The following is a 23,381-nucleotide window of genomic DNA, read 5'->3' as shown; positions in this document are numbered from 1 at the left end:
TCCCAGCTGTAGCGAGAAACACAGAGTGCAACCCAGGGTACCGACGGGGAGCCTGTGCCCGAGCAGGACGGGCGCCGGGGCCGGGGAGGCGGGCTGGCCACCCACCCGCCAGACCCCCGGGAGCCCGGGCCACCGCCGGCAGGCAGAGGCGGTCCCCCTCGCCCTGCACCAGGGACCGGCTTCCCTCAGGCGGGCCGGGGGCGACACCCCCTCGCCGGGCCGGGCCGGGCCGGGCGGGCTGGTTCCCGCCGCCCCGCTGAGGGAACGGCGGGGGCGGGCGGCGGGCATGCGCACTGCGGGGCGCCCTCTCACCCCGCTCAGCTATGCCAAGTATGTGCGCGGCGGAGCCGGGGCCGGGAGTGCGGAGCCAGGCCGCCATGGGGCAGCGCGGCCCGGGGCTGCCGCCGCCGCCGCGCAGGGGGACCGCCGGCTCCCGCGGGCCGGGGGGCAGCGCCCGCTGAGAGGCGGCGGGGAGGCCGCGGCCAGGCATGGCTGACCCGCTCCGCAGGACGCTCTCCAAGCTGCGGGGCAGGAGGTCTCAGCGAGGGGCGGCGGCGGGCGCCGGGCACCGCCACAGCGGGGTCTGCGCCCCGCAGGGTAAGTGTCTGAGCGCCGGGCCGGGGCTCGGCCGCGGGGCTCCGGCTGCCCGCCCGTGGCCGCCCTTCCACCTGCCGGGCGGGAGCGGCGGGAGCTCGGTTCGCGGGGGGCGCGGAGCCCCGTGGGCGCCGGGGAGGCGCCGCGCCCGCTCCCCGCGGCTGCCGCCGGCGGGGCTTTGCCCGGGGCTGAGCGTTTCCCATCCCTCGGTCGAAGCGGCGTTCGCGTGGGGTGCCGCTTCCCGGCGCGAACTCTGTTATTGCTCCCCGAGGCGGGGGAGAAGCCTCCGCCAGCCGGCGGGAGGGCGCTTTCGAAAGAATAAATAAACTAGCTTTTCACGTCTCGGGAAGGTCTGAGCTCCCCCCGCAAGTGGGCGAGGTTGTCTGCTGCCGCTTTCGTGCCTTATGGTTTAGCGTACGAGAGCGGGCTGGGGTCGGGGACGGCGGCGGGGAGAAGGGCTCCGTCCTCCTCTGTTCCTGATGGAGTATTTTAAGCCCATCGTCCATGTTTAAAAGCAAACTTTGTTTTCATTGGTCGGGGCCGGCTTGTATAAACCATAAGTAAACAAAAACAGAGTCCTAAAACCGATAGGGTTTTAGATGGAGCTGCCAGTATGCAACGAAATTAAATAAGTTATTTACTCATGTTTGGAAAAGTTTCTGTCTTTTTTTTTTTTTTTTTTTTTTTTTTCAGATATCATGTAACCTTCAAATTTGTTGTGAGCAGAGATCAGGCACTTCAGCAAATCTAAATTTAGGTCTTGAATCAATCCTCAGCAGTAGCATCCTCGCATCTGTAATTGCTCTTCTTCTTCTTGGGAATAAAAATTCCTCATTAAAATAAGATGTTCTTGAATTTAGACCACTACTTTATGCGAATCCCTGCATGTTTTCTTACCATATGACTGTTTGTCATTCTTTGGCTTTTGTTTGCCCCTTGTGTTGTTTTTTGTTGGTTTTTTTTTTTCCCCCAAAGGTGTACTTGAAAGCTTACAAATCAATTTTTCGTCTTGCTGTTTTTCCATTTAAATACAGAATTATTATATTTTACAGTTTTACTAGGAAACTTAATGAAAGAAAATGTGTTTAAATAGCTGCTGTTACAACCAGAAGAACTATGAATTGTTTTGGTCCATATATGGAGAGGCATGAAAAAGCTGTTCCTCTCTTTGTTAGAATCTGAAAAGCAGTATCATCATTCATAGTATCATGCTGAAATATTTTATATGCCAACGTAATAGGCAGAATATCGCTTTTGACCTCAGTTGAGCTGAAATGTTGAGGCTCTGGTTCTGAGAATACATAGGTTGTTTCCATAATATTTTAACTTTAAGTAGTGATTTATTTAGTTTTTTGTCAATAGAGTGGAAGGTGAAGGGAGCACCTGATGTTTTTTGGTTTGTTGGTTTTTTTTCTTTTGTTTTTGTTTTTTTTTTTTTATTCAACACCATATTGAAGCCTTTTAGGAATGAACCATTGTCTTGTTCTGTGTTTGTGTGGAGGTTTAATATATATTTTTAGAATATATTAAATATATTGGAGTACTGATAGAGAGTAGGCAGCGTTCTTCTGAATGAACCTGTGCTCTAGAACAAAAAGCATGTGCCTGACCTGTGTATCTCTGAAAGCTTTGTATTTACTTAAATCTGGCTCGTTACTATAACAGCTAACAACGTTTAAAACTTGCTGTGTTACACTGAACCGGTGGTTGTGCAGATACTTGCATGTGAAACAGTTTGTTACTAAAATAAACACAGGCATAAGGGCTTTCAGGATCGGGACCGAGTTCGAATAAAGGGGAAGGAGCGCTTGCAAATACTGCTATCAATTGCAAAAACTGCAGTTGGCAGATTTACCTGTAAGTGTATCGTTTGGATGAGATCCAGTGAACTTTTACAATCAGTGACCTCTGGCAGCATGTTGGCTAATTCGGAGACGGAGAAGGGGTAGTTTTAATACGTGTGATAGACGGCGTGTCTCTGCCAGCAGTAGGGTTACTGGAGTACGCTGGAGGTACTTGATTATCAGTGTTTCTGCGGTGAGCTTTTGCAGATGGTTTGTTGCTGAGATACCCGGATGGATGTTGAAAAGAAAGTTGAGTTTGCTCTGTGCGTTTGCTGCTGCTGGGACCGAAGGGCAGCCCGAGGCTGACGCCAGGTGTATCACTGGGTGTATATTTAGGCACGCTGTACTTCTTAGGAGCCCGCTGTTTTGGGAATTGTAGGCTGTCTTCAGCAGTGCGGAAGGGCCTGCATTTCTACAGCGAAGCAGGAAGAAGCAGATATTTTTGTTTGTGGAAATACAGCCCTCGGGTGCTCCATCTGTTTATGTCACGGGAGCAGAGACCGCTCCTTGGGCTGTCCATGCAGAAGTGGAGGGCTTTGAGGTAGTCGCCACCGGCAGGAGGATTCCTGCTTACATTTCCAGGCTACGGGTGCGGGAAGAAATACGGTTGCTGCCAAATCACTGAAACTTTGCCAGAGATCTGCATCCTCAGCCCCGCTTTCGTGTTTTCCTCAGATTCTGTTAATTGACCGACTTAGGCCCCAGTGTAGCAAAGCACTTCAATGGAGGTGTGCACAGGCTTCAAAATGGGCATGGCTAATTTTGTTAATTCTTTGAACCAAGTTAATTCTTCAAATCACAAACAGTGTTCATATTGCAGTTTAGCTAAATGAGTAAACCTCTTTTTTTTTTTTTTTTTTTAAATCACCAAATGATGAATCTCTAATCAAATGAAGTGGTGGCCTTTTAGATCTTATCAAGGATCGCTTCTGTCGTTAATGTACGAACCTAAAAAGAGGGTCGAAGGGAAGGTGTTTGCGTGACAGTCTTTTTCCTGTCTCCATGTCTACAGCGATCTTAGCTGGATTTACAGAGCTGTTCCTTGAGTCCTCCAGAGAGGCATCCCTATTTTAACATCAGTTATTGGTGTGTAAATAATTTTTTGCTGAGAATAACGTTCAAGCACTGTCAAATAGCTTCTCCCATCTGGAATTTCCAATTGCAGAGGGGTTCGCATGAAAACAAGTTATCTGTTTTATGAGAACCCAGTTATCCCCATTCAGTCTTAGTGGCTGAGCAAACCCTGCCTGGGTTCTCCTCCTCTGCAGAGGAGCGTGAGGGTTATTTGACCTCCATTCCCTGTTTTTAATTTGGATGTGTTTGCAGTTTTCCTTCCAGCCCTAGCGAAGGGGCCGGTGCTTGCTCAGGGGTGAGGCGCTCGCTCCTTGCGAGGACGCGCTGCTGCGGTGCCCTGCAGCCTGCCGCGGGTATGGCGCTGCTGCTGGGCGGGCTGCTTGGACGTGCTCTGACAAGGGGCTCAAGTGCAAGTGGCTTTTTCGATGCGTAATTAAACGTTTGGCCGTTGCTTTAAAGAAATTGTGTCAAGTTTTGGGAGCAGTCAGTGGAATTTGATTAGGTGTTGCATGAAATTTTTGTTGTGTAATGAGATATTTAAAAACTCTTCTACATTTCTTCTTCCTCCTTCCTTCCTTTCATGATGGTGTGTTTCATTTTATTCCCCACAAATCAGGGGATGCTTTTGTCTTAATTATAGGATGAAGCTGGTAAGGACAGTCCTTTCTGGAGTGTTTTTGTGCAAGACATATCCTCACCTTTATTTTGTATCTAAATCTAGAAGTGAACCTATGTGGGGGGTTTTGTAGCCATTTAAGCTATACATTATAGTAAAACCAGGGGCTATTTCTTCATTGGCATAAGTAAACTGTGGAAATCCTACATAGCAACTTTCCAAACCAATTGTACCTGAACTTAGCTGAACAAAAAGCAGCCATTTCTGTCCAAGTATGCGTGACCTTTCCGCAGGGCTATCTCACTGCCATCTATCTAAATTACACGGTGTTAAAAATACAGCTAAGTAAGCCTGACTCTTTATGAATTATGTGCACATTCTGCTTTGGCAGGCTGAAATCTAATTTTATGATCACATCAACTTACATTTTGTCCTTTCGGATGAGGTCTAGTGCAAATGTCATACGACAGCATATGTGTTCATCTGTCAAAAGCAGAACGATATTCTAAACATTTGTCTTTCCCTCTCTTTTTGCCTCTCTTTCTGGGAACAGATTTAATAGAAAATGTTTACATAGCTTCGAGAAGCAGGAAGGAGCCAAAGTTCCCCCAGGCCAGCGAGGTCCCCGAGCACAGGCTGCAGGTGAACAACATTACTGTTTCTAAGAAACGCAGCTGGCTGCAGCAGAGCACACACCGAACTCCTCCTCCTCCTCTGGAAGAAGAAAACACCTGTAAGGAAACGCACGGAGCTGTTATCCCAATACCCAAATCTCCCATCCTGCTGCCTGAAACTGCAGTGCCACGGGCGCCTTCCACATTACCGGTGGGGCGGGAGCGCCCCGCGCGAAGCTGCGCTCCTGTCGGAGCCCTGCCAAGCGCCGAAAGCCCTGCCGTGCCAAGGAGCGCTGCTGTGGACTTCAGTGAGGATAACGATGCAGATGATGAAGGAGAAATATGGTACAACCCGATCCCTGAAGATGATGAGCCTGACTTGCCGAGGGTCTGCCCTTCTTCTGTGAATAGCCCTGTTGCCGAGGGCTCCCTGGCGGTACGGTACAAACCCCGCCCTGGGGGTGACTCGGGGACGGCCACGGTTCCCCATGAGGGTCCCCCACGCTCCATGGAGAGCACGGGGGACAATCGGATGGCTCAGCCCAGCGAAGCGAGTCAGGCCGATGTTGTGCATCCTGGGGAGCACATGCAGCAGCACCGGCAGAGGTTTGCCTGCAAGGTTCCCAGCGTGCCAGCAGTAGAGGACAATCCCGCCTTTAAGTGCCCTTCAACAGGTAAGAGGGTTCAGGAACATAGAATCATAGAATTGTTTATGTTGGAAAAGACCTTTAAGATCATCAAGTCCAACCGTTAACCTAGCATTCCCAAGCCCACCACTAGACCATGTCCCTAACCACCACAGCTACCTGTCTTTTAAATACCTCCAGGGATGGGGACTCCACCACTTCCCTGGGCAGCCTGTTCCAGGGCCTGACAGCCCTTTTGGTGAAGAAGTTTTTCCTAATATCCAGCCTAAACCTCCCCTGGTACAACTTGAGGCTGTCTCCTCTTGTGCTATTGCTTGTTACTTGGCAGAAGAGACCGACCCCCACCTGGCTACAGCCTCCTTTCAGGTAGTTGTAGAGAGCAATGAGGTCTGCCCTCAACCTCCTCTTCTCCAGGCTAAACAACCCCACTTCCCTCAGCTGCTCCTCATAAGACATAATGTTATGGCCTCTGTTTTCTTTTAGAGGAATAATAAACCCTTCTTATATGTATCTTTTTTCTCTTTCTCCTCCTTTTATCTTTATCAAGCAAATTTCCAGTGGAAATGCATGTCAAGTTCGTAAAAAATGACTCGAATTGTGAGACTGATTCCTACTAAATGGAGAGCTGCACAGTGATTTCTCAGTCAGTTTGTTCATGTCATGTCCAGGTGTGGTTGTCCTCTGTGCTCTTTGGCCTCCACCTCGCTGAAGACACAGGTTTTACAAAGCGAGCTTGCTAAAGCCTGGTAATGTGAGGGCACACTGGCTTTCCTTTGTTAACTACTGTCTAACCCTGGCCTTGGATTCCAGCCTCGAAGCTACTTGTTGTCTGCAGGAGTTTCTTTAACTTGCTGTCTGGGACTTTTTAATAAAGACTTTTTGGAACACCATATAAACACTATTCATCACGTCGCTTTCTGTAATTGCTGTCTTGTTGACTGTCTCAGACTAATCTAATAGACTGGAGAGGAGTGGTTTTCGCTTTCAGAAGCCAGCCTCTTTGTTCCTTGTTATCTTTGGCTGAGTGTTTGATAGTCTCATTTCCATAATTCCATTAGTGTGTGAATTCAGCATCTCGTTAAAGATTTTTCCCAGTCTATTAAAAAAAAAAAACAAAACCCAAACAAAAATAAAACCACACCAAACAAAAGTAAGCAGAAAGGCCCCCCCAACCCTTTCCAAAAAGGTATTATTTTTAATTGCTGATGTGTCTTACATTATCTTGACCTTAACTCTACTATCCTGTTGAGAGTTAGAAACGTAGTGTAAAGTTCAGGAGACAGGGAATTCCAGGTTCCCCTCTGTGGAGAAAGTTCATGCTTTCTTTGCACTGACACTTAAGAGCCTGTGTTTCTGCCCGGCTCGGCAGAGAGGACCTGAAACACCGATATCAGAGCCCAGGTAAGCATTGCCCTCCGGAGGAGACCCCAGTCCGGGTTGCCCCCGTCCGGCCTTGCCATCCCAGCAGGCTTCTGGCCCTGCGTTCCCAGGAGCTGCTGTGCCTGGATTCCCAGTACGGAGATTGCTTCTGGGAACAGGGCTTGTTTTCAAAGGCACCAAAGCAACTGCTGTAAACAGCAGAAGAAAAAACACTTGGTCTCCTCTTCTGGGAGCTCACATTTTGTTCTTTTTTTGTGGAAATGCTGCAGATACAAGCGTATTTTTAGTTGCAAAGTGTGTTAAAGTTATCAGGCATTTATTTAGAAATAGCTCACTTTATAGCTGCACTAAATACTTAGACCAGTTATATTTGCTTGCAAGATAGATGAAATTTTTTTTTTTTTGGTAATCATTGGGGCTCTAGGCACTTGGAGAGGTCAGTAAGCAAGGTTATTTAGGAAAGCCACGTGTGTGTCCTGCAAACTGTTTGACCCCCGTTTAGGCAGTTAATCTCAATATATAAGTAAGTGGCTCTTTTTAAAAAAAAAAAATCCCTTTATGTAAGAAGAAAAAAGTCAAAATTGTTTTCATACTGAAGAAACATTTATTTCTGAAAGCAAAGTTGCCCATTTTAACTGTCTCATGAAACCAGGAGAAAAGTGTTACGAATTTTCCTGGATTGGTTTGTTATGCATTGAGTTAATTAAGGTGCATTAAATGCAGCTCTCCTTTTGCATGTATTGAATAATGATCACATTGAATAGATTAATTGATGATGAAGTGGATCCCTGCTGCTCAGTAATTGGCTTTATTATGGAGAAGTGGCTTAGTTGTTCTTTTTAATCCAGTTAAGGTGTCTACAGTTAGTTTCAGTCAAATTTAAAATGGCAGCTCATCCATACAAAATTACTGCATGAAGGGCAACATGGCCAATTTAACTTTATTTGTGTTAAGACCTTGTTTGAATTATACAAGTGCTCTGAAATAGATGTCTATGTTCTCAGAGAGCTGGGTACATTAAGCAGTAACTCCTGACAAATAAGCAATTACTGCTTTGCAGAAAAGTCCGCTTGCTTACCTTTCTTATTGGTGTGATTTTATATATGTCAATATTGGTTAGCATTAGAGTCTAAAGTATTAGATTTTTGAGAAGCATAGGCAGAAAAAAGTGGGGCACTATAAAAGCCAACAAAATATATAGTTGTTCATTTTGTCATTTGCTGTTTTCTTTGGATAATGGAATCAAGTTTACCTTGAAAACTTTAAACATTACTGACTTATTTGGATTTCCAACTTTGTACAGAGAAAATGGTTGTGGATTTTTTCCTTTTTGCTGTTTTTTTGAGAGTCTTTATTAGACATAAGGTTAAGAAAAGATAAATTATAGGATTCAGTTATTGGGAGTCTTTCCAAACACAGCAGCAAATAGATATTTCCTGTAAATGTTATCAATAAAATGGATGATAGTTGTAGAGGTGCTAATTTGCCCCGTAGTCTTAATTTACACCATTAGTTCCTGGTGTTAATCTGGTTACTTTCTACAGTAGATGCCATTTATATTAATAGGATTTGTTAGGTAATTCCTTAGTGAATAATTCTAGCCATGCTGGCTTTTAAAAAGAAACTGATCAAAAATAAGGCACCCCTATAGCAGAGCTTGGGAAAATAATTCATGTGTTTTGTTTATAACAAGTACACAAAAGGTAAGAATAAGAAGATAGCTTGGTTCCGAGTTAGTAATGTGGAAACACAGTGCCAGCTCATGCTCTTAGGTCTGTGGGAGAAGAGTTTAAGTGGAAAGGACCCTGGAGGTTGTTTTTAATTTGATTTCTCCTTGCACAGGCAAAATGCTTATGATTGGAAAATAGGAATATTTTTTGTTATAAATGCAATATGAAAAATTCTCTATATAGTTTTTTGCATATATGAAATGAAGTAAATTTTCTTTACAACTGTTTAGGATTGAACTCTGACTGTATGTTTTTATAGATGTGTGTATCACCTGCAAAATGTTGAAGAAAAACACCCCTTTATAATGTCAGCTCCTGCGATAGATTTACATTGTGGAGCTCTGAATAGTGCCTTCTGAAGAATTTGTAGTATTTTTGCTTTTGGGGAGGATTACTGTTGGGATTAGTGTCCACCTAATCAGTGGAATCGTTTCACATGTGTTTGTATCTCGGAGACACCGTGATAGGACTTGCGCCTTGTAGATTGCCAGGATCTGGACTGTGCTTTTGCTACTGAAAATGTACATGTGTTAGCTGTTTGGATGGAAAATCCTGGTAGGAATCACTGTAAACAGATTTCTTTTCAATGTTGTAGGAAGCGAAGGTTGATACCGATTCCCATTTAACCCTGATACACGCCAGCTGGAGCTTGGCCTAAATCTCACTAAAACTGCAGTGCTCTTTCTCCACTTAGACCGTGACCACTATCCTGGTTTCCAAATACATCTTTTGGGGCCAATACAGGCAAATATTTTGCACGCTTAGATGTTGCAGATAAACTTCCAGCAATATACATGGAGTATACTGGGCAGCAAATGCTATCTACCAATTTCCTTCCACACGTTGACAATACTATTTGCTTAATTTTTAATTTTTTTAATGGATGGAAAATGCTTTGTGATTTAACTGTTTTCCAAGTGCGAGGGGCTTTGGTTTCATGAGGCAGAAGAAACATCCATGTGAAATATTTGCATAATGTTTGAGATACCAAAATGGCTTGGTATGTGGTAGAAAGGTCCCTCTGCTCCCTCTTTCCTCCTGCAGAGCTGAAGCCAGTTTTTTGGTGGGCTTTGGGGGAGTTTGTGCACGTGCTTTTGAAGGCCGAGGCCTTATTCATGCATGTGTTTTTGATCCATGGGATGACAATGACATAAAGACCTGCTGGTTAAAGAGGCAAAAGGGTGTAGCATCTGTGGAGTGGAAGCAGTTAATTTAAAATAGCTATTGCCTTTTCCAGTTTCTGATTTGTACCGAGTAGCTGTTTATATCGTCTGACTGGGGAAGTAGGGGCAAAGCTGCTTTTCGTGCCATGAAAGACACAGCGAGGGGAGGAAATCTTCGCGAGAGCAGCCCAAGCGGACAGTGCTTGGCATCAGCCGCGGCGCTGCCGCTTGCCTCTTGGTGTGACGCCAGCGTCTGAACAGAGCCGACTGTGGTTTATGTGCATCACAGAATCAGTAACGTTTAAAATATCTGCAACAAACTCATGCTTGTTTGTAGGTACTGAACTCTTTAAGTCGGGTCAGAGATCTAAAGTGCTGTTATGCGTGCTTGTTCCTCTCCGTAATGAGGTACTGCTGTCGAGGACGCTCTGAGGACCGCCGCCATGATGAAGAGCAGGCAGTGGTCAGCCCCTTCGCCTCTCATCGTGCAGGCGGCCTCGGGAGGTTACTCTGCAAGCCCTCCCCTTTTTAGTTAATGGACTATTTAAAGCAATTTGTTTTATATCTTTTGCTCCCATAAAAGTGATCCCTGGGTTGATGGGTTTGTCACAGCTCAATTAATGTCAGTATGCATAGTATTTGAAGAAAACAAACTACTGTTACAGAGTTCTTAGAGGTTTTTTTTTTTTTTTGCCTCGTTAATAATTTCTCCATTCCTTGACTCTGAATCATTATGTGGGGTGGAACTCAGAGGCTGCACTGGTCACAATAGTAATTTTTATAGGGGTAAAAAAGACTTTTTTTTTTTTTTTTACATGTTAAGAGGAGATTCTTCCATTTATTTAGATAATTAAGATGTTACATAGAAATAATTCCATTCTATCCCAATTTTTAAAAGTTCTTTTTAGTTTTTTTTTTTTAAGGGTTTTTTCCTAGTTGCTGATGTGGATAGAGATGATGCTTTCCTTATATTTTATTTGAAGTTGCTTGAGTTTGATATAGCATGAGTTCTTCTTTTAATGGCATTTGCACTTCTACTCAAGTTTTCTATCAGAACAGGTCTGGAACTATCTGAGGATGAAAAAGCATAATGAGCCTGTGCCTGAGTAAGTTCACAGCCTCTGACATGAGTAGAGCTGTCCCGTTTCTGTCAGTTGAGGATCCAGTTCAGTATTTCTTGTGGCATCTAGCGCAGAAAAACAATAGCTCTTTTTCACTCACCCATCATTTGCTACAAGAACAATTTTGAGATATTTGGGCTTTTCTGTTTTGATGTATCGCTTTTTCATTTTTAATATATTTTCCCAATAAGTCATTGGGTTGATTTAAAAATAATAAAAGAAAAAGAATGAAAAATCTAGGCAGAAGGGAGACTTTGGTTTTGAAAGTTATAATCTCTCGGTATGAGCTGTATTTTTTTTTTTCTCTTTTTAAAATGAAATGGCTTAGAGCTTCAACACTAATGTCATTATTCTAGACAGATGCTTTCAGTGTTAGATGTAGTGTACTTATTAAGTATGTTGGGAGAACGGTAGGAAAAATTAAATTACCTATCGGCTTTAATTTGATTGGAACTCAACATGTCCCTTAGCTATGAGAGCGGCCATTTGATATTTCCATAGCTTGCTGTAATAAGGAACTGATAGTTTTCTGACATTCACCTCAACTTGTTGTCCCAAAAATAAATTACAGGTTTTCTGATGAACTTTAAAATAGCTCAGAAACCCTCCCTTAAGCGATGAGGAATGTTACGTGTAGAATAGGGTAATCAAATATGCCTGTAAAACAGCATGCGCTGCTGGCAGTCGGTATGACAATGATATATGTGCCCAAGTACATGTAAACAGTGTTAAGCAGGGTCAGACAAGCATTTTTGCTATACTAAATCATTGCCTATGTCTGGCAGAGGCTGTGCTGTAAGAGCTTAAGATAGTTTGAGTCCTCTCTTGCCGTGGGGCATCCCTGCTCGACCGAGGGGACAGTAGCATTGCCCCCCTGTGGCCAGCTGGCAGGGTGGGGTGGGAGAGGGAGGTCTGGGTTTGTGAAGCGCTGTATTCCAGTGGGCTGTTCGTGTCTCTCCAGTTGTGTCTCTTTGGGCATGAAAAGGCTTTATCCTTTCGTGCAGCTGCATCACTGGGCAAAGTAAAAGGTGGCTTTACTAGCCAAGCTGAACGAACAGCTGATGGAAGTCGTCAGTTACAATGTCAAGTCACTTAGACTTGGATTGCATTGGCCTTCAAAAGCTATTTTTTTTTTTTCCTGTCTTACTCATACTGCTGAAGCTTCTGGAAAGCATAAGTATATCATAGAGCGGCCCAGGTTGGAAAGGACCTCGTAAGATCATCTGGTCCACCCTTTGGTGGGAAAGGGAGCCTAGGTGAGATTACCTAGCACAGTGTCCAGTTTCGTCTTGAAAACCTCCAGTGATGGGGACTCTACCATGTCCCTGGGGAGGTTGTTCCAGTGATTGATTGTTCTCACTGTAAAAAATAAATAAATTATACACACACACACACATATATGTGTGCTGCATCACATCAAGCTGACCATCCCCTTGCTGCCTTGGTAGCCATTTATGCAACAGGTGCCTCTTATGTTTCATCTCCTCCTGCCATCCTTCCGTAAGGATAATTTTTAAGGTTTAACTGGTCAGATGAGACGTGTGGTGGCAGAGTGAGTGGGGACAGGGACAGTCGGGAGCCTGTTTGCAGCACAACCGTGTAACTTGGTAAAAGGAACGAGGCACAGCTTGGTTCCTCTGGCACCCTTGTGAGAAAGGCGTATCAGATGGGGAGGCTGGGAAGTGAAGTGTTACCAGACTGCACTACAACTTCTTTTGCAGCTTGTTCAGAGCTGTGTCATGTACACTCTTTAAAATTGCGTGCATACCTCAGCACATTGCTGGCTTTAGTGGAACAACATGTGGCTCAATGCTGATGGGAATACCATCCTGCATAATACTCCACTGTTAAGTTTCTTCCAACCACATATTTCATTTTAACTGTTTGGTGCTGAATGCAGCAGAAGTTGGACACATAAAAGTCAAAGTGTTAGATTGACTCTTCAGTTTTAATGAGCTGGGGGGAAGTTTAGTTTGCTGGCCTGCTTTTCCAAGCCTGTGCCAGAGACTTTTGACAGAAAGGGAAGATTAATGTTAGCGGACTGAAGTATGGCACTGATTGCTCCAGGCCAGCCCACCAGTGGGACCGTGCTGTGATTTGCAGTACAAGGGGAGGCTTTGTCTGCTTTTATCAAACACCACATTTCTAACTAGCTGCTTGCCAGAAAAGCACAGCAGGCGTGCTAGAAATAGCCTTTCCCCTGCGACGGAACTACTTCCATGAGATTCAGGGCTAAATGAATTTTCCCCTGTCGCTCTGGAAAACAGATTCTATGCGTTATTCTTCATAACTGAAACTTTCTTTTATAAAGATACTCTTTTAAGCAACTATCTGCAAAAGTTATTAAAGCCAAACTTCTGTTGGGACTAGAACTAGTCTTTGTAGGGTTTTTTGGGGGGGGGGGGGGGGGGAGACATGACACAACCCAAAACCACAACAAATCACTTTGGTCGAAGACCAGATTGCCTGATTTAACTGTTTAAGCTAAGTGAAGTATAAAAAGTAAGTTACAGTTAAATGGTGAAAATTAATTTGGATGAACAGGGGACTTGTAAAAATCACTAGCTGTATGGTGATTTGGACTTGAAGTGATTAGTTTAGAATTAAAGCAGTAAGCCTTTGGGAAATCTGTAAGAGAAACCTGTGTAAAGTATGATTTGCTGAGTATCTCGTGAAAACAACGCTTCTTTCTTTCTTTTTATATGCTGTAAATAGACCTTGCCCTTCCGTGGCTCGCAAGGGGGGATGACCGATGGATATAGGTGTTTGAGTCTCTGTGAGCTGCTTGGGCTGACTGCACCACACAGGGTTAGCGTGCTTAGGGGCTCCATAGTACGCTAAGGTACTATGGCCTTCTGCACAGGCAAGGCTACACGAGTCCTGTTGGGAGCTGCTAAAATTTGGAAAGTGATGAGTGAATGGAGTGGTTATTGCTAGCAAGAACCACTCTTGGTTTCTCAAGGGTTAGAAAAGTGACTCGAAGTGAAAGTACTCGTGTAATTTTATTAATATCTATAATTCTGGCCTCAGTTCCCCTCTTGCATGCTTCATTAACTGGTGTAAATTCATTGCCTTTCCTACAGTCATTACTGCCTCATGCTGGTGAAAGTGAGAAAAGCTTGAGCTATAGCTTGGTATTTGGATTTCCTCGAGTAGTGGAGCATGAGGTGAACCACAGGTTCCTGACTATGTGCAGTACTGGCTTATGTCTGATCGTGTTCCTGAATTAGTTGTATTTTACTGCTAAATTGAGGAAGTTTGTTTTTTTGGTTTTTTGTTTTTTTCCCTTTTTAGCATCCGTGCCTGCTGTTATGATTTTTTGGTACCTTGAAAGGTGGGTGGTTTCCCACAAGGACATCACTTGGGAACCGTATAACTTTAAGCCTTGTCATAGGATGGTTGTGCCAGGAAAGATGGAAAGTTGCTGGCAGGAATGAGGCGATGCAGGATGTGGCTTTTGGAAGGAATAAATCCTTGTGTTCTTCCTCCTCTGTCCTGTGGCAGAAAGAAGGAGCTGAGAGAAATGGAAGAAAAGGTGTGAGACAGGGCCTGTGTCTACACAGGAGGGATTTAGGGCTCTTTGGGTCAACAGAGGGACATGCACAGGAATATAGTCATATTCTTCATAGAGACAAGTGCCTTTCCTCTAGTCCTAAGAGGAGTGGGCAATGCTGATGTGTTGGCTACGTAGCTAACTGCTTCGTAGACAAGGGTGTATTTGCCATATTCCAGTGTTTTCCCATTTAAGACTGGTTTCGTTGCAGCTGTGCCCCAGGAATGCAGGCATGTCTGCTTGTATGGGGGATACAGCACAAATGGATCAAGCTGAATGCAGCGGGTAAGATAGCTCATTTGTTTATATGTAGTTTTTGGCCCTTTCATCTCCATAAAGCAGAACAAATCTGGCTTTTGACTATGAACTGCCAAATTTGGCTGAACGAGTCAGCAGAGCACAGCTTTCTGAATGCTCGTGAACATCTGACTGATGAATGAATGATGGCTGTCTGAATTAATTGTGTTGATCAAATTATGAGAAATTAACATGTTTTCCCCTAGTTCAAGATTTATTTTTTCATTGCTGCGAACTGCAGTTACTGAGCGGTGTGAAAATGATTATTCTTTCTCTTTTCTTCTGAAGGGTCTGGAGTCGTACTTGCACACAAGGCTGATATACCCTCAACAGAGGTTTCTCCTCCAAGTCCCAGTCCTCTGAAAAAAAGCGGATCAATCAACTGGCCTTTCCCTGATAGAATTAAATCTCCCAGGACTGTGAGGAAGCTTTCCATGAAAATGAAAAAGCTGCCAGAGCTGAGCAGGAAACTGAGTGTCAAGGGAACTTCAAGCCATACTAGTTCAGATAACCCTCCTTCCCTGCTGAAAGGTAGCTGCCGGGATACAAGCCATACAGTGTCTTTGCCATCTTCTGGAAACTCAACCACAGCTGCCAGCAGGAATGTGATAAGTCGTTACCATCTCGACAGCAGCGTGTCGTCGCAACACACCTACAAAAAGAAAAGCTCGAGGAGCTCCAAATCATTCAACAAAGGTGGTTACCTCAGTGATGGTGACTCTCCCGAACTTATAACAAAATCAGGTAAACATGGGCATGAAACCAAGTGTGGGAAAGGAAAGGAGAGCCTTCCAAGTAACAGTGGTAAAACTGAAATAGATATCGATGCTTTCAGACACTATAACTTTTCTGATCAACCCAAGTGCTCTCAGTACATCTCTGGACTCATGAGCATTCACTTTTATGGTGCTGAAGACTTAAAACCACCAAGAATAGACTCAAAAGATGTCTTTTGTGCAATACAGGTTGACTCAGTAAACAAAGCAAGAACAGCCCTGCTTACATGTAGGACAACATTTCTAGATATGGACCACACATTCAACATAGAAATTGAAAATGCTCAGCACTTAAAGCTGGTGGTGTTCAGCTGGGAACCCACCCCACGGAAAAATCGGGTGTGTTGTCATGGAACCGTGGCTCTTCCCACTCTCTTCCGAGTGACAAAGACACATCAGCTGGCTGTCAAACTGGAACCGAGGGGGCTTATTTACGTCAAGCTGTCGCTCATGGAGCAGTGGGAGAACTCTCTTGATGGTCTCGATGCCGATCGGGAGCCCGTGATGTTCGGGGTAGATGCTCGAAAAGTTGTAGAGAAGGAAAACACGGGCTTGATGGTGCCACTTTTGATGCAGAAATGCATTCTGGAGATTGAAAAGAGAGGCTGTCAGGTACTGTGCATGTTTTAATCTGTTTTGTTAATATTTCTGTGTTGCGATAGCTGTTGCAGAGTGTGAGCAGTGAGTGGGAAAGGGGAAATTAAAAACACCATTACATGTCACTTTTTTTGCTTTACTGTTCCTGTTGTTTGGTGAACAGTAGTCATTGTAAGGTGGGAAGAATAACAGGACTGTGTGAAATCAATGCTTCCAACTTGGCCTTTGTAGAGGGGATGTACGCTTGCTCACAGGCGATGCTCACGGTAGTGCTTTAGGACTAGGGATGGTGAAATGAACCTGCAGCCCCCAGCGTGTAGTCACACTCAAAAAGCAGGGCTGAGATGAAAACTTGAAAATGCCTGATTCCTGAGACACAGATCACTCCCTAAGGATGTATTGTATCTAAATGCAAAAATGAGTATAATGGTTCCTTCTACCTGAAACCGAGGCATCATGTGCAGTGACACAAAGTGATGAGGACAGGTCTTTTAACAAAACTTTACTTACATGTGTGCAGTCTCAAGCCAACATGCCAAAGACTCATGCCATCGCTTTGTGCACAGCTTTAAGATTGTGCTTAGGTGGCCAAGAGGGCCAATGGCATCCTGGCTTGTATCAGGAATAGTGTGACCAGCAGGACCAGGGAGGTGATCGTGCCCCTGTACTCAGCATTGGTGAGGCCACACCTCGAGTACTGTGTTCAGTTTTGGGCCCCTCACTCCAAGAAGGACATCGAGGTGCTGCAGCGTGTCCAGAGAAGGGCAGTGAAGTTGGTGATGGGTCTAGAGCACAAGTCTTGTGAGGAGCGGCTGAGGGAGCTGGGGTTGTTTAGCCTGGAGAAGAGGAGGCTGAGGGGAGACCTTATTGCTCTCTCCAACTACCTGAAAGGAGGCTGTAGCCAGGTGGGGGTCGGTCTCTTCTCCCTATTAATGAGTGATAGGACAAGAGGAAACGGCCTCAAGCTGTGCCAGGGGAGGTTTAGGTTGGATATTAGGAAAAACTTCTTCACGGAAAGGGTGGTCAAGCATTGGAACAGGCTGCCCAGGGAAGTGGTTGAGTCCGCATCCCTGGAGGTATTTAAAGAACGGATAGATGTGCTCGAGGACATGGTATAGACGGACTTGGCAGTGATAGGTTAACGGTTGGACTCGATGATCTTAAGGGTCTTTTCCAACCTTGATGATTCTATGATTCTAAGATGAGGAGGAGACCCTGAGGGGCTGAATTAGTTGTCTCCCCATGCCACTGCTCCTTGCCTTTCTTCAGGTTGTTTTCAAAATTAGGACAGGAGATGAATGCTGTAAGGCAGCGGTGCCCAGTTTCTTCTCTTCATCCTGATACAGCTTATTGGTTGATGTAACCTAATGGACAAAAATATTTTTGAAAAATGAAGTACGGAAACAAATCCCCAGTTACAGATGCTAGACAAGAAGTCTGTTAGGAAGGAAGGCGCACAGCCCTAAGGAGGGGTGTCCCCCTTGGCAGTTAATTTGAAACTGGTGGGAGGACTCTTGCATACTGTTCTGCAGCATGTGTGAGCCTTCAGTTTCTTTTACACCTGTTCTTGCTCAGGTGAAATTGAGAAGTAATCACACCTACCACTGTTACTATTTTAAATTGCTGACAGGTTGGATGTAGTTCCAGGTGTTATGAGATTAACTCTGCTATTTATAACCTGGGTCATAAAATACAGACAGAAATGGTATTTCTATTTAATTACTTTGCTGGAAGTCACTACTGATTAATAACTGTGTGATTATTATTGTGAATGCTTCTCCTAACATTATGCAAATCAGTGGGAAAGAGAAGTTTTATTCTTTCCAGTGTATGTGTCCCATGGTTTCAGCATTTTATTTTGGGCTTATTAGCACCTAGTCATGCAAATGATATTGGGTAATCAAGGCAACACTGGTAATGAAGCGATTGGGATCTGAATTGTCTGAATGTACCTCGTGCTTTTGAGCATGAAATCTAATTTGTGTATTTGCACAGGGAGAACCAAACATGCAAAATATACTGTAAACTTCTTGTTTTAACCACGTGCTTGTCTGACGTTTTTAACTTTCCTATAGACTGCAGACTACTGTCACAGTGTGTCGCCTCCACCTGAATTTCAGGCATGGCGTTAGAAAACTTCAGAGTTTAAAGGAAATTGTCTTAGGCCAATACTAGATCATATTCAGTCTTGGGAAAGAGAGAGGGTACAAATTCCATTGGGTAACTTTCCGTTTATTTAAACAGGAATTAATATACGGCCAGACAGATACTCTTCTTTGAAAACCTGGATTCACATGGTCTAAGTCAGTACAGTCTAAGTCAGGGGGTTTTGGGGTTTTTTTTTTGCCTTTTGAGTCCATGGTAGTTTTGACCTAGGTATTTACTGCTCAGTATACCTGCCTATAAAGTTCATTAAAATAAAGTAAAATTAGTGTATTTATGATTTAGTTCCTTAATATCATAGGATTGCTTTGTATTGATGAAAATGGAAAGTAAATAATGATAAAATGCAAAATTTGAGTGCGTGAAAGCACATGATTGAATTAGTTATTCAGTCCAAGGGTGTTGTGGGTTTCACTTCTATCACCTGGAGCATGTTAACCCCTGCTTTGCATGAAACTTTTAATATAATTTGAAACACGTGCCAAGTCAGCATCTTGTCATCTTTAAAACAGCATCTTATAGATGTAATAATGAGTATTCATAATTCTTTTGAAACCCCAGTATCAAATATAATTTTAAGTTTTGTTTACTATCTAGCTTATTCTGTATTTTGTTGTTTCCTAATTTTGCATGCAAGTGAAGCACTAAATGATTCCAATTTAGAAGTCATGTTCTGTCACTAAAATACTGCTCAGCCTGTTCACTGTTACGGAAAACATTAGCATTATTAGCTTACTGCTTAACAGTCACAACTGTGTCTCTTGTGTAATGTTTGAAAACATACCTTATCATTTGATGTTAGCAGTCTGGCCTGTTTGAGTTTTCTTAAAGTTTATTTCCAAACAATTGCCTGAACATGTTTGTTGCGCTTCCCGGATGAGACCAAGCATAATGTCAATTATTAGTCCCCTCTGAAGGAAAATAACTGATGTGAAGCCGTTGTTTTTGCTCCTAGGTGGTAGGCCTGTATCGGTTATGTGGCTCAGCAGCGGTTAAGAAAGAGCTTCGAGAGGCGTTTGAGAGGGACAGCAAGGCTGTTACCCTCTGTGAAAGCCAGTACCCAGATATTAATGTCATAACAGGTAATATTGCTTTTCTTTTAATATAGAATTATGCCATGTTTGCAATGTACCTTTTAAAAGCTGATAAAAGGGTTTGTTTAAAAGTGGAACAATTCTGTAACTATTCATACTCATTATATAAACCAAAGTTGATCTAATTTAAGGCATCAGTGAGTAAAGATTGCTCTAGGAAATTAGGCAGGAGCATTCATTTCCTACATATCCAGAGATGGAAAATGTAACAACAGTAGCCAGGGTATACATTTTCTGTGCAGAAGCCCTTTCTGTAACACCCAACATCCAGCTGTACGGGACAGTTCTACCCTGTGTGGGGGTTTATTTCACCTCAGTGTATTGAGAATGAATTTTGTTCATTGCACTTCATAATTATACGAAGTGGTGTTAGAAGATATTACTCAGTGACATTTATTGGGGTAAATAAACCTTTTGGTTCAGAATGTCCAGCTAGTCGGTTCACCTTACTTGCCTTGGCTGGTTTCGCTGTCGGGTTCAGTGTTGCTCACAAGTACCAGCGTTCCCAGCAGCAGAAACTGGTCTTTATGTTTCACGCTGATGTGATACACCCTTTATAAAGAGCAGTGGAGAGTAAAAGTAAATGGTATAAAACATCTTTTAAACTGGGTAAATTTCTTCTCTTTACAGATAAATTAATGAGAAAAAGTGGTGATAATTTCTAAGAGCAGATTGTTCCATGAAATTATTGAAGTCCTGTTTTCTTCCTGATTTTGTAAATCAGCTCAGAAGGGGGAAAACAACCCCTCTGTTGCTTTCTGCCAAACAGCAGAAACTGTCTGATATTGGCTTGTAAGCAGACAAATGGCAAACTGCTATTTGGTTAATGTAAACTTTTGGCTAATGGAAAACTTAGGGGTTTTGTTGGTTTTTTTGTTCGTTTTGTTTTGGTTTTTTTAATTTTGGAGTAATAAAAATGGCACTGCCCTCCCATGCTACGAGTAATCATCACAATGAGACAGTATTTGCAGAAACAGTTCAGGAGTATCATGGGAAAGGGTATAGGAACTTAATTCTCATCCATATGCAAAAGAACCTGTAACATTTCATAAGCATTTTGATTTTCCTGAGTACATTGTATACTTGGAACCAACCAGAACTGGCTGAAACTGAAGTCTGAGCTGCAGGAGAGCTCAGTACTGATGCAAAGCCCTGGAAGGGCAGCGATGCAGTCTGATTGATCTTTCCATCACAAGTTCATGATGCAGTGGTTAAATAGAGAAGTGTAATTTTTCAATATGCGTTGCTGAGAGCTTCATTGGTGGTGGTGAAGAACTTCTGGTGATTGCATGGGTCCTGCTGGACCCGTGGTCCTTTTCTGGTTTGTACTACTGAAGGATAATATTTTGCACCCAGAATTTGTATTCTAAGAGTGAAAAGACTACAGCCTTGGTGTCTGTCTTACAGAAAGATTACTGGATATGCTTTTGTATGTGTTATATTCCAAGATTGGACTTACATGCTGCTTTCCTTACAAGGAAAAAATAGTTTTAAGAAATTGCATTAAAAAAAATATATTCTTTCCCCTGGTTCCCTGCAGCTGTGCTGCGTGATTGCTTGTAGTGCCCGTGTTAGAGTTGCATTGAAAGGACTGAGTGCAGGGGTCCTGTGTGCGCTGGGGGGAGCGGGGAGGGAAGGGGTGTTTGCACCCATAAGTGCTGCTGGCTGAACTGCAGCCCGCTCTCTAATTAATTGTAAACAGCGTGGCCTGGGCTGAAAGGGGAACCTGTGATTTTTGCTGACAGACCTGAGGTACCCACCGTGCTTAGGGCTAGGAATAGAAGAGTCCGCAAAACCTCTGGCGTATGCTTAGGGAGCTGAGTTGAGGAGGAATGTTTCACCTGATTACTGCTGTATTTGCAATGCTGAGGCTGATGCACATGATTCCTACTTTTATAAGCCAAAACATGTGTTCCATAAAATATGAATCCTCAGCATAAATCTTGGCTGATTGAAGAGAAGTGCCGCCTTGTATCCTTTTTGAAATTTGAGTAGCGCTGCTTTTCCAAAAGATTAAAAAGATTTTTTTTTTTTTGACAGCTCTCCAAAGACTAAAGAATGAACATTTAATGATTAAATCTTGACTGAGAAATGTTCTTGGGATTGGCACGGCCTTACACACAACTACGTGTGCTTGTGGCTCAAACCGAAGCGTGCAGCCAATTTTTGGAACTGCCCAGTATTCATGTTGTTGCCTTACATCTGTTTGCATCCACGTGAATTCATATCTCTGCATAAAGCATCCAATGCTGTTAACAGTTCAGTGGGTCAGAAAAATGAAGAATTAATGAAGTGGATGGCAATTTCTGCTCGCTGTCTAAATTTGTTGTGTGTGGTTGTGTCAAGGGAATGTGCTAGTGGGCTGGCAGCAGCGGGAAGCATAGATTCATGGGAAAAAAAAAATAACAGCAGCCTCTACAGGGCTAATTTAGCTGAGTGAATAGCAAAAGGATTTAGAAAGGTCAAGGGGCATTCATGGCTCCCAGACTATCCTGTTATTCAGGGTTAAACAGGAGAAAGCCCTTTGGCAGGTGGTAGTCCTATGACTGGATGCTATTACAGGAATTCCTACTAAATGATTATTAATAGACGGTTCTGAGTGTTTCAGCAGTATAAGCTGATTTGATTACGACATGCCATTTCCTACTGTAAGCTGTTTCTGATTTCAGCCTCCCCCCCAAAAAAATAAAAGCACAGCTGAAACAAAGATCCTGATAAAGGTCAGCATCTCTAGCAAGAGATGTTTTGCTTTCGGAAAAAGGATAACATCCCAAACAGAGACGTACAGCACCAGATTGTGCCACATTTGTCTCATAAATATTGTAATCAGTTAATCCAATCATGGAACACAGGCCTCTAAAATGCAGGGGAGAAGAAAAACTTTCTGGGGAGGGGGGAATATGAGTAAGTTATTCAATAAAAGCTAGCCACTTAAGTGGAGCAGTAAAAAAAGTGGCATATTCTTTTTAAAACAAACAAAGAAAAAACCTCAAACCACCAGAGGGAATATGTTTTCAGGAAAAGCAGCAGTGATGCTGCTACGTGCAGTATTGTTTTTAAAATAAAAATATTTGTATGGGTGGAAGCCAACTTTTACTTACATTCTGCATATGAACACGGCTATGAAGGAGAAAGTGTTAACTTTCGTTCCCTGTATTTTTTAGAAACAACCTCATAACAAAGCCCACTGCTATACAGTTCGCTTTACAGCTAGGTTATAAAGATGGAGTTTATAAAAACTGTTGCTTTGTTAAATAGCATGGTGTGATGGTATTTGCTGTGATTTGGGATTTTACAAGGCTATGAGGAGTGCATACTAAAAAAATCTACTTTTCCAACTTCGCTTTTTCAGAGGACAGGCTGCTTTGTTAATTACAGTACTCGCTTTCAAAAAGTTTGGGTTTTTTTTTTTTTTAATCCACCATTTATTCTTAACAAAGTATTTAAATTTAATTGTGATCTAGCTAAAACAGGTAGATATTTGTGGCACAGAATGCATTTTTTTTTTTAAGGAAAGTAAAAGCTGCTGGGAGGCAGGCTTGTTTCCTTCAAAGTTTTCTGTGTCACTTGTACTGGATACCTTGCTCCTGGATGGCATCCTGCTGTGTCCTTTCCAGGGGGCTGCTGTTAGGAGTCTTAATGGTTTGGGGTTTTTTAATTATTATTCTTACAATCACAGAAACCCCACTCAGACTGAAGTGTAAGCTGGCTTTAGAGGCTGGCTGATAGGAATGCAAACGCTCAATTCCTTCCTGTTTGTTTGCATCTGTGGAAGGAACAGGGGTTAATGAGGCGCTTGCCTGGTTGTGGCATCCCCTAGAAACAACCTCTCCTCCAGCCCGTCTCCAGCTTCTGAAACGGTGCGGTGCATCTCTGCAACTGGGAGGGCTCAGTGCATGGGTGTTTTAGGCAGCGTCTCCTGTGGATGTAAATGATAGCTGTCACAGCAGAAGTGAACGATGTGCTGGAGGGACAGAGTACCCAGAGGCAGCGGGGAGCTGGCGTTTCCCTCTTGAGGACGTCTGTCTGGAGAAAACGCTGTCCGCTTTGCTGAGCGTGGCACTGGCACCGAGGTATTTGCTCATAAATTCATAAAGGAAAATACACTTGTGGTGGGT

At 43.5% G+C, this 23,381-nt stretch overlaps 1 protein-coding gene across 6 annotated transcripts in view; it reads left to right on the top strand.

The window, feature by feature from the left end:
* Positions 1-333: 333 nt before the first annotated feature.
* SYDE2 (synapse defective Rho GTPase homolog 2) overlaps positions 334-23,381 on the top strand; it is a 33,091-nt gene continuing 10,043 nt past the window's right edge. For all 6 annotated transcript variants that reach the window (XR_015699038.1, XR_015699037.1, XR_015699036.1 and 3 more), the window contains exons 1-4: positions 334-597; positions 4,682-5,416; positions 14,922-16,021; positions 19,125-19,251. Coding sequence is in view for 3 of the 6 variants with exons in the window: in XM_087733460.1 (XP_087589586.1) it covers positions 489-597; positions 4,682-5,416; positions 14,922-16,021; positions 19,125-19,251 (2,071 nt within the window). In the remaining 3 variants the exon portion in view is untranslated. The remainder of the gene's footprint in view (positions 598-4,681; positions 5,417-14,921; positions 16,022-19,124; positions 19,252-23,381) is intronic.

Source organism: Nipponia nippon, unplaced genomic scaffold (genome assembly GCF_047370975.1).
Source record: "Nipponia nippon isolate SJK-2023a ecotype South Korea unplaced genomic scaffold, ASM4737097v1 scaffold_5, whole genome shotgun sequence".
Classification (NCBI taxonomy): Eukaryota; Metazoa; Chordata; class Aves; order Pelecaniformes; family Threskiornithidae; genus Nipponia; species Nipponia nippon.
Note: the sequence above shows the minus strand (reverse complement) of the source record. Positions and strands in the feature narration are given on the sequence as shown.